Genomic DNA, 12,004 nt, shown 5'->3' with positions numbered 1-12,004 from the left:
GTTTTAAAATGGTAATATGTGCGGTCTGAAAGGTGCAGAACCTTTTTTTTGCAGTTTGAACGGGTCTGAAACTGTATTTAGGACCCCACACTGGTTGGGGGTACCGAGCTGCCAAGGTACCAGGGGAGGGGGGGGGTCCACTGGTAGCTTGGTCCGGTCCCGGGGTGGGGCTGCAGGTGTAAAAAAAACAGCACTTAAGCAGTTATATACTGTTTAAGAGATGCGGTATGAAAGGCGTTTTACCTGGCAGACCCGTTTTTGGAAACATTTTCAAATACAGGGTCAAAGCCAGTTATGCGGTCTGAAAGCAGCAATACATGTCTAGTGTCTGAGAGTCTCCAAAACAACGCCATCTGCTGTGCGTATGTACTGAGCTTTTATCAGCCCAGCGATTCTCCCCATCATCGTTGACCATACACACTGGGCAAAATTTCCCAGTGTGTATGGACCTTTAGATTTGTAGGGGGAGGGGAGGGGAGGTACTTCAAACATATATTGATATTGCAGTATTAAAATAAAGCAGCCAGTATTTACCCTGCACAGAAATAAAATAACTCACCCAAATCTAAAACTCTCTCTGTACATTAGAATTGCCACACCTGCAGTGCACATAGTTTTGTCCATTAGCAAACCAACCTCAAATCACCCCCAAATGCGGTTTAATGTGCAAGAAAAGTGTATTGCTTGTTCTTATTACCATTTAAGAACCTCCTGTAAACCAAAGCTCATTTAAAAATGGTTAAATTTTGATATTGTGCATCCATTTTTACCATTACCATTTTTCATAGATAAAATAAACATTCTATGGGGCAAATGTGTAAGAAATCTTAACCTTTTGCATGAAAATAATTCCAGACTACTATGCCGCGTGCTCAGCTAAAAGATAAAGAAATAAAAAGTAAAAGCATTTTATTGTAATAAATATCTCTACACAGGACAAAATTAACATAAATTATTCAAGATCTCAGAAAAGCAAATAATAAAAAAAAAAAGAAAATGACTTTCACAAAAAAGAACTGTTATTGCAAAATGACACAATTTTAGCAAGTCTGTGGAGCTCGGTTTTCATCCTCTTCAACCAAATTCTGTAAGAAAATAAGAGCTCTCCTTCAGGCACAACGAGCAATCGGTTTCACGACTTAGAACCATACTATTCCTTAACAGTAATAAAATTGTCAAAATTACAATTAAAATGAGATGAAGGTTTTCTCTAACTCTGTAATGCTTTATTTAGAGCAATGCGTGACTGGAGATTGCAATTAATTCCTGAGCTATACAATAGCAAAGTGTGCAATCTTTTTGGATAAAATAGCTGCCCTTTCGTTTTATAGAATTTAAGATTTTTCTTCTCCTTGCGTCAAAGAGATCTTATCTATACGCATTTCTGTATCCTTCGGAAACATTCCTACAGTATTACAAGGATTTTTCCACTGAACCGAATTAACAGTTGACAGGAAAGTCCATCAATACCACAACCACTGTTCCATATGAAACTACAATTCATACCAGTGGGAGAGGCTGTATTCACACGTATCATATTTGGTAATCTTATGGACCAGCCTGCCTTCGCACTTCAGCAAAGCTAAAGGAAAATAAATCCAAATAAAATTCACTTTTTTTTATTTTTATTATTATTCTCCTATTGTTTTGATTGCACATCCAGTAAGCCGTCAAACTCTGGTTGTAAACTAAGCACGGGGCATCTGTATATCCTTCCATTAGGTTTGGAAAATCCTATTCTCATAAAGCAGCACGTTATCCTAAAAAGGTTTGTTACAAAAGCTCGAGTCCACATGGCAAGGATGGGAGCCCAGTATGTGCTGGTCAGTTTACTATAAATTTGGTTTAGAACTCCACATCTTCTGAATCCGTAGAGGCGCCGGTGTTCTGTGAATCGTCATTTTTCTTCCAGACAAAACGATAATTATCTTCCAGCTGTTGTTGCCGTTTCTGCTCTTTGTGAGCATCCTCTGAGCCTTGAATCTAGAATAATGCAAACATTATTGATATGAAAGCATTCTAAAGTATAAGAGGATTATATTAAATACCTTGGAATCTAGAATAGAGACAAAACTAGCAGCTGTGTAGTTGGTGCACTGCAGTCCCTGATGCAGTGCACCAACCTCCTGCATGAACTAGTACAGGGGCCGCTCTCCTTACCTTCTGCCTCATGTCCTAGCCACCCCTGCCATGCTCATTTATTGCCTTTAAGCCTCCTTGGCTACACCTCATGTCACCTGTCAGTCTCCCTCTCCCTATGGACTGTAAGCTCCTTGAGCAGGGCCCCCTTCCCTCCTATTCTCACAGACCTATTCTCTCGCACATCAGTCACAGCTCTCTTACCCATCTACCATCTATACCCGCATCTCATCTCATTTGTGTTCATACATTTCTACCACGGACATGTTGTAACATGCATTAATACTCTTCTGCTTACCTACAGCTCAGCTGTATTGTGTACTAAGTATTGTGCTGCTAGGAGTTACCTGTGCTCTGTATTTGTTCTTCAGTTACTGTTACGTTTAGTCTTGCGTACCCTGTATTGTTCTAATTATGTGCCCTATATGCTGCGCTGCAAAACACTTGTGGCGCCTTATAAATAAATAATAATAAAATCGCCCACAGCCAGCAGCTTTAGAATTAATCAAACAGACTCCTTAGAATGCCGCCATGCTGGGGACATGACTAATAGGACCCTGCAAGTACTGTAGTCTATAGTTTCGCTAGTGCCACCTCACCATTACTGGTGGTGGAACTCCGTTTCACCCCGCCCCCCACTTTAACTCCTGGCAGGCAGAGGAGAAGGGGCATTGGGGGCTTCCCCTCTCATCTCTCCCTGGCTCCTTGCCTCTACATTCTAAGTGACTGGTGAGGACTAGCTGGCAGTGCTATCAGGGATTACTATAGTGACCAGGGGGATAGGAGAAACAGTCCTAACCTTGTCTGCAGAGAGAGCTAGTCCATCTCACAAACTGATCAGCCAGCCAAAGCAAGCTTATCTGAAGTGGGCACAGGCCCTGGGCCCCAGAAGTAAATGTCACCTCACAGTTTTCATCCACTGACCTACAGTATGTTCCATTATCACCCATTGCCTCTATGTCATCCTCTGTTTCTCCCGATTTTACTCTCTCTGTGAAACACTGCCTCTCCCGGGAACCATTTGCCTCTCCCAGCCACTGTCACCCCAGTCACCTTATGTCTCCCTATCATCTTCCTCTCATTCATAAGCTCTCCCAGGCCTTTTCACTGTCATCTTGTAGCAGGTGGTGACTACCCAGTCACCACCTGCCACCCTCTGCATTGACCCAGTCACACAATACTTTTTCCCCCGTCCGCCTCTCCCTGCTACCCACTGCTTCGGTCGTTCTCCCTTTTCCTCTCAGTCACTCACTGACTACCCAGTCACCACACACAGTACCATCATCTACCTCACTCTGCTTCTCCCTATCTACAACTCCTTGGTCAAACACTGCATCTACCATAGGGCAGAGAGGGGTGGGGGGGGGGGGGGGGGGGTCAAAGGATATTTTTGCACATAGGCCTACCACTCCAGCACTGGTCTAGAATCACAGTAACAGTATATGGATGTATCACAAAAGCATAATTTGTAAGTGCAAACACTGCCTGCAGGGATATGTAAAGGTGGCCATACACCTACAGATTTATCTTCAGATATGGCTGGTTGGAACAAAACATGGTTATGGATGAGTGCAAATAACAGTTGACCATTTGCTTGGAAATGCTGGAAAACTGACAAACTGTCATTCAGAAATTACCAGATTTTTATTCCAACCAGCCAGATCTGAAGATAAATCAGCAGGTGTATGGCCACCTTTAGAGGAATGCAGTTACATTTACTCACAAAACTGTGAAAGCAAAACAAACAAAAAAAATGGTCAGATTCTCAGTAAGAGTATGGAATTCCATTCTGCAGTAGAGATTCAGATGAGGCGACTATGGGACATTCTCCTACTAAACTTGAATTAACCAGCTGTTCACCCAAATGTTAAAAGAAAATATGGTACTTATATGTTAGTTGGGCGCCCACTATAGTTAGTACGCTCATACCCCCACTATCCATGTCCGCATGGAGTTGATTTCATATAGTGTGGCGAACGCAGCGAGCCACCGAGCCCGAAGTATGCCCCGCGAGGGGACACGGAAAACTAAGCAAATAGCTTATTGGCCACCCAACTAACATATAAGTACCAAAAATATTATTTGGGATCTACCAGTTAGCCAACGTATATCTTCGTGCCTCATAGGGATTGATGGATAACCATTCTCAGGTCACCTAATCCAGTGGAGTATAAATCTATGGTAGTTACGTCAATGCATTGAATTGTTAATTTGCACAGTACATACCAGAATGTTGAAAAATATATCTTTCAGGTTTTTTGTGTCCTCATCTGAAAGCCAGTGTCCGTCATCATCATCACCAAAACCACCTGTAAGGATTTTAATCTCGATTTTACCTGTTGGGAAACACAACAATCCTGTTTTTACTTTTTCAGATCTGTAAAATAAGTGACATTACACGATTTATCCCACAAATCACATAGAAGAGCGTTTCCCAATTCCTGTCCACAAGTTCCAGCAACAGATCTTGATTAGTGGATTTCTTGTGCTATGCACAGGTGATATTCTGTTGTGTCAGTAATTATCCCACCATGCTGCTTCCACAGACAGGAAATCATCTAAAACATATTAGGAAACCTCGAGGGGTGATGTTGAGGACCACTGCTCTTTAAGGTAATAAAGGAGTCTGTTAAAAGGCTTCTGAAAAATGTACATTTGCAAACAAGACCAGACAATGGCGACTCATTTTATTAGTACTTAAGCATAGGGTCTCCAAAATATCTATTCCGGAAATGATTTAGGAGACTCTACTTTAAGGTGTCATAAACCACTTTGTCACTAGTACATACATTATTTAGAAATTCTAGTATAAACATGAAAGATTATGTCGTTAGTTCTGAGGATAGAAAATCGGATTCCCTTGTTTTACAATTTTTGTTTTTAATTAGATTGAAACTATTATGGGTTGTGATCCTTCATGGGTGCCCCAGGGAAAGGGGGCACCTAGAAACCTGTGCGTATCGTTAAAAAGTACATGTGCAGTATCCCTTATCCGAATATCAGTTATCCAAATTATTCCGAAAACCATAGTTTCAAAAATATACTTTCTTTTTTTTTTGCTAAAAATCTACTGGGGACATCTGTAAGTGGCACTACTGCCGAAATGATAAGTAACTGCACTAAAGATGTGCAAGGACATGATTGCTTGGCATTCAAAGTCAGTGTCTGAGATTGTACACAAACTTTGTTTCATCTCAATAACCTTGTTTCATGCACAAATAGATGTGTGTGTGTGTGTGTGTGTGTGTGTGTGTGTGTGTGTGTATTTCATGTGTTTAAACAACATAAAATGCAAAAAACATAATTCAAATATAAAAATATTCCAAAGTATGGAATATTCAGTTATGCAAAATGCTTCTGGTCCCGAGCATTTTGGATGAGGAATACTCAACCTGTACTAGGTAATGTTATATCACCCATAAGGACATTAGACTGAGCAAAGTGCTTTTTTCCCCCACTTGGGGTAGAAATACATTTATATACAGATATAGCCACGCTCAACGTTTGTTTGGGGCACCAATGTCGCACCCCCGAAGTGGAACCGATACAACATCGCTGCTCAACACTGAGCCACTGGGGCATATTAGATGCCCATGTGTGTAGACAGGATTGCGCCAATCACAATGTATGTCACAAGTGGCGGGTGGCGCGGCAAGGATGAACGTGGCTATACATCTCTAGGTTACCACTATAGGATAGTACATTTCACTTTATTTTACAGTACTGTTTGGATTATTTGGATGTCTGTATCACAATCAGGGACTTCTACTTTCACATATAGCAAAGAAATGGATAACATTTTTTACTTCTAGTTGTAGCTTATTCTTGCACCTAATATCACAAGGAATAGTACATTCGGGATTTCATGCACGTGATACTTTTAGAACTGCATCAAGACCGGACAGTAATTAGACGTGGGTTTGAAAATGACTGAAAATGACTCATTTCATGCCTATTGGCTACAGACCTCCATTGAAAAGAGGAGGAGATAGGAACATTTTTCTTTTTCAAAATCACTGACTCATTCCTAATGAATTGCAGTATAACACAGTCTAAATGAGACTGGAAATTCTAATGGCAGTATGCATGTCTTCAAATAGGAATATCTCCGCTATAAGATATGTAATGTGTTGATACTGTACATGTGGCCGTTCTCTATTTCTCCCTCCTATAACATCCCTTTTCAGCTCTTTATATATTATTTATTTTGGTTCTTGCAAAGATGGGTACCCCTGATCATTATGGTACATTTATATAACCTGTAGACCAGAGTATGAGACAGAGTTGTATTTAGTAATATGCATACCACAAAGATTGAATTTCAAGTGCGGTTGCCGAGTCTTTGCTCTATGGAATAATGAGATTACGAATTGCAGAGGAACACTGTATGTCATTACACTGTTGCCATGTTGCATACATGGTATTGTTTTTTTGGTTCCTGCGCACTGCTCCCAATTTTGGTTGGGGTTAGCCGCTTCACTTGTCGGATGACTGGTCCGACTAGGGTTATGCAATTTAAGGTAGATTGAGTGTAGCGCTCCGCCCCTTGGTGTGGTGATGTAATTGATAGGCAGGTTTGGGTGTTCAAATAAACTTTACTAAGAATAGTGCAAAAAAATGGACGCACACCAGCCAAACTGCCGCTCGCGAACTCTGCCAGACACTCCACGTCCGCGGCATTTGACTAGTAAGGCAGACGGCGAACAACCAAACACCGACCTAGTCGAGCCGGCCTGAGAAGGGGACACACGGAGCGCCCAAACCCAGGCAGCCACGAACACCTACCCAGGTTACCTCTAAGCATTCTGCACCGACCGCCCACCTCCGTGCAACACCTGAGGATTGCCGGCCATATGTTTAAAACTTGGACAATGTGGTACAAATACAGGTGTACATACATATATAGGGGAGACAAATGACACGTGCAACACCTGAGGATTGCCGGCCATATGTTTAAAAAACTTGGACAATGTGGTACAAATACAGGTGTACATACATATATAGGGGAGACAAATGACAGTAATATACTGGGAGTAGAAAAGAAAAGATTGTTCCAGTTCGGGGGATCCCAAAAGTCTGCTGGGTATGGGGTCCGAGGTGGAACAACGGGGGTGTGAAAAAGGTAGGTTATTGGTGCGCACAGGTGCGGTGTCCCACTTGCCTGTGTAATAGAGCTGCCATGTGATGGTATTCAGGGTCCTGATTGCGGCTGCTGGATGCCGTACGGTGGGTGGCGGGTACTGGCCGGCAATCCTCAGGTGTTGCACGGAGATGGGCGGTCGGTGCAGAATGCTTAGAGGTAACCTGGGTAGGTGTTCGTGGCTGCCTGGGTTTGGGCGCTCCGTGTGTCCCCTTCTCAGGCTGGCTCGACTAGGTCCGGTGTTCGGTTGTTCGCAGTCTGCCTTACTAGTCAAATGCCGCGGACGTGGAGTGTCTGGCAGAGTTCGCGAGCGGCAGTTTGGCTATTGTGCGTCCATTTTTTTGAACTATTCTTAATAAAGTTTATTTGAACACCCAAACCTGCCTATCAATTACATCACCGCACCAAACACCAAGGGGCAGAGCGCTACACTCAATTTACCTTAAAATGTCACATACATGGTTTGTCTGTCCTGCTTAGATACCCAAGAAATTAAAACATTTCTGCAATTTTACCTTTTATCAAAAAGTTTTTAAACTGCAAGCCAGGACCAAAAAAGCTACGTACTTCCACTAGCTCAAGCAGAATTACTAGATTGCACAAAACACCAATGAAATGCCAAAGCAATTACTGCTTCCAAGCACAGACCACAACACAACCATTCCAAAGCGCCTGCATGTTTCAGCCATGTGCACACAAAAAGTAGTAGCCAGATCAACAGGATTTGCAGAGGGGCCTACCTTCTGCCTTCAGGCCTTCCTTTTCAAGCAGGTCTTTAACAACATTCTCAATGTGTCTCAGTTGTGGGTTTTCGCTGCTCATTTCTTTCACCTTGCTCTCGGGATGCTCAGAGCTGCCCCGCCGTATCTTAGTGACCCTGACTTTTACACGGCCATCCGAACGGTCATCTAATGTGAAAAGGCAATAGGAAATATAAACCCACTGAGTTTAGTATTCTTAAAAAAAAGGACAGGGTGTATGAGACCTCCTTGCTGAAATGAGCAGGTCATGGCCGTTTGGGTAAGTCCAATTGACATGTGAACCTGTGAAATTTACAATATTTGCCATTTAACCACAGGGCAGAAGCGATACTGCTAACAAGCTGAAGCATCAATTTTAATAGCAGAGCAGGAAAGGAAGACCTGAACAGCACAGATGTAAGCGACCAGAATTCATTCATCTTCGCAATAAGAAACCCATTTACTGCGAGGTTCAAACTGTGTATAGAAATATCCAAAACCAGCGCATGGAATTATTTGACAAATTATCCCCACAATGACACAGTTACAGAATGCCAATATGTGCGATTGTGATACTGTGTGTGTGTGTGTGTGTTTGTTCCACGATAACTCTCAAATGCATTAAATAATCGTCTTCAAACTTTGCAGGCTACCTTATCTTAAAAAGGGACAACTTAAGATTGAAGATGGGTTTAATTTGACAACCCCTTATGGGTGCTGTTATAAGGGTCCATGCTATTTCTGTTTTCATGTATTGCGATATATCATTGGAAAACTTATGACGACGACTGTGAATAAAACCAGGGCTGCTGAAAGCGCCACTGGGCCCCAAGCAAAAAAGGGGCGTGGTCAATGGGAGGGGCATGGTCACGCCGCTGTATAAAAAAAAAAAAAAACACATTTGCAAGGGGTGCGGGCTGTGTGCCGGCGCACAGGCTGCTGCCTCTCTCCCCCGCTCAGTACACAGCACTGAGCAGCATGTGTTGAACGGAGGAGAGGCTGTGCTGTTGTGGCAGCCTCTGTTATCTATTCCCACTGCCCAGTATCTGCAGCGGGGGGACACGGACCCCTCCATCAGACTCTGGCAAAAAGTAACCCCCCCCCCCCCATCTCGATGACACTGAATTAAACACAATAAACAGACTCCATTAAGTGGACCCTTAACTCCTTGAGTGGTTTCTTTTCTTGCAGGATAAACCTACCAGGGCAGGTTTGCCCTGCCCCAGAAATATTCACCACAGAAGGGGCAGCCGCTGCCTTCTGCAGCTGCCCCTGATGCTCTGGGGCTGCTGCTTCTGGCTTCGGCTATTGTGGCCGCTTGGAGAAGTTGGGGCCGCTTGGGGGGGGGGGGCTCGGGAGATTAGCTGTGCGGTCATTCCTCTGTTTGGACATCCGAACAGCCAAGTGCGGCAATCAGCGACAGGGGGGGATTGTGGTGCGCCAATGGCTCACCGCTGTAGGCACCACTGGCGCAACCTTTCTTTCCCGAGGCATGCCCGGAATTTTTTCGAGCGCAGCTCAGTCCGATAAATTTTTTGGCCATACCACCAAAAGGGGTTAAAGGCCTATAAGGGTCCATAAAATAAAAAAAAACATTTTCACTTTACAAAACTTTTAAGAATTGCATAAACCTAAACTTTCGCCCATCTGTCGGATGGGCCTTAAGACTAAAGGTATATAAAACCGCACTCTATGAGAGAGATAAAGTGGATGGAGATAAAGTACTAGCTAATCCTCTCCTATCTGCCATATTACAAGCTGTGATTGAAAAGTGTTAACATAGAAACATAAATGCTTTGAAACCAGAACCGAAACACATTGCAAAGCAGAAGCCACTTAAGAGACAACATTGAAGCTATTTGCCATTGATCAACACTTAGAAGAGTAAATGTATGAAGCTGGGAGAAGTGGTATCTATCCCCATAAAGAAAGTTATGTGCCCGGTGATAATGCACTGGGAGATACTTAGGGGGTTATTCAGAGCAGATCGCTCAGTTATGAATTTGCGCGCAGTGTGATAAATCTGTAGACTGTACAGGTGCATTGCTTGTAGTAGGCATATGCAAGGTTTCCTGCTACTTTTTTGATCGCTGGATGTAGGCAAGTCGGGGGTGGTAACCGGCCATTATCTGGGAGTGTCAGGGAAAACGCATGTGTGCCCAAGCGGTTTCAGGGAGTGTGTGTGACCTCAGCTCCAGCTCCGATTAGCCCGTTTCTATGGCAGCCACCGATTGGCCCTTAGCTATGCAGACTGCACAAACTATTGTTGATTGGGAATGGATTTGCAGCAAACCGCAGAGCTGCAAAATGTTTGGAGGCTTATAACAGCCTTGCAGAGGGCAGGATTCCAATCCAGCTGGGCAACATATACTGGATCTATGCAAATTAGTAGAGAACTGATCAGGTCTGAATAACCCCCTTACTCTGCACTTCCCATGTGCCTTCATTAAATAGAATTTGAAATCTATCATGTCACGTGAGCTGTCTAAATACATACACAAATTTTTATATAAAAGATCCCACAGGGCCTGACAAACAGGGATGACAAACTTGCGTCCCTCCAGCTGTTGTGGAACTACACGTCCCAGCATGCCCTGTCATACATTTACTATTAGGGAGTGGTAAAACTGTGGCAGGGCATGCTGGGTTGTGTAGTTCCACAACAGCTGGAGTAAAATGCAACAATGCAACAGAACCCTTGTAGAAAATGAAAGTACAGAAAACACCTGTAAACAAGAAAAACAAATAATAAAAAATGGGAACGCCAATATAAAGTTGAATCACTGTACAGAATTCCCAACAAATACAGGATTGGATTCAGATTTGGCTGTGGTCATGCCATATGGGTACCATCAATATCACTCATCAGATGCCACCCGTTACAGACCTTGAGGAACCTTCGCTGTTGGTAAACTGCCCACAGGGCTGTGGAGCTCTATAAGCAATATACAGTAGTGTAAAGGACATGGGGAAAATGTATCAAAGGGGAGTGTTTCTCAGCACTAAGACATTACTACGAAGCAGTATATTTTTTGCTGTGCAATGTATTAGGGAAACCCGAGAGGTGATCTGTAAACTCAGCACTCTGGCAATCTGTCAGGCTATATCCCAGCCGTAAAATGCTGTCAGCAGCTCTGTTTGCACTTGCATTAAGTTTTTCCCTTCGCCATATCTCTGCATGTGCAAGGAGCATCTGTATGCAGCGAGGCCTGTGTGTGTATTCTCAGATGGAGATATGTTAGTACATTAGCAAGGACAGTGGCTAGAAAGCTTTGCTGCCATATCTGGGTATGGGTGCAGTTTTGAGAGAAACCAAAGTGCCATATTTCCTCATGGACCGTCATTAACCCTTTGAGTGCCAACGTTGCTGTGAGATCCTCAAAATATCCACTAAAAATGCCAGCATCACTCACAGCGACTGTTGTTCTTTTAGTATAAATAAAACTGCAAACACAGACAAAGACAATCATTTTAGTTAAATATTGCACCCAAAAGTCAGTCGCTATGAGCGACGCTGGCAATTGTAGCTGGTCTCTCACAGCAACTCAAAGGGTTAAATACATTTGCAGAAGCAGGTAAATCTTTTTTTTCTGCAAATAGGGAGTAAAAATAGGTTACGAAAGCGTTCTATGTTGACCTCAGGTTCAAGAACAAATGATCTGATCAGTAGTCTATGGTTTGTGTTCTTTGCGCCAGTAACTTGCAAACATCCATTACTAGGTACAAAGTGCAGTATTCTACACCGCAACCCCTACTAGGATAACCTGCTAGCCTTTGGAGTTCTCAGACTGTTTTATTTTTTTTAATTAAACTAGAGACACAAAAGGATGAAACTGGACATGGCGTTCCTCACGGTTACAGCACAGGGATCATAGACCGGGAGTATGTTGCTGCCCAATGTTGTCCTCTGTGCCCGATTTAGGGTCCATGCTTACAGTACATCACCTCATACCTTATCTGCCATCAAATTCTATGTTGTACAAGC

General features: G+C 43.1%; 1 protein-coding gene across 3 annotated transcripts in view; it reads right to left on the bottom strand.

Annotated features, from left to right (window-relative positions):
• Nucleotides 1–894: 894 nt before the first annotated feature.
• Nucleotides 895–12,004, bottom strand: part of OS9 (OS9 endoplasmic reticulum lectin) — a 67,342-nt gene continuing 56,232 nt past the window's right edge. For 2 of the 3 annotated variants that reach the window (XM_083169408.1, XM_083169409.1), the window contains exons 13-15: nt 8,020–8,187; nt 4,366–4,475; nt 895–1,983 (exon numbers count right to left, since the gene is read on the bottom strand). In XM_083169408.1, coding sequence (XP_083025534.1) covers nt 1,846–1,983; nt 4,366–4,475; nt 8,020–8,187 — 416 coding nt within the window. In that variant the 3' untranslated portion in view covers nt 895–1,845. The remainder of the gene's footprint in view (nt 1,984–4,365; nt 4,476–8,019; nt 8,188–12,004) is intronic. The other variant, XM_083169410.1, reaches the window with a different exon arrangement.

Source organism: Crinia signifera, chromosome 2 (assembly GCF_055691185.1).
Source record: "Crinia signifera chromosome 2, ASM5569118v1, whole genome shotgun sequence".
NCBI lineage: Eukaryota > Metazoa > Chordata > Amphibia > Anura > Myobatrachidae > Crinia > Crinia signifera.
The sequence above is the reverse complement of the archived record's forward strand: the minus strand, read 5'-3'. Positions and strand labels throughout refer to the sequence as shown.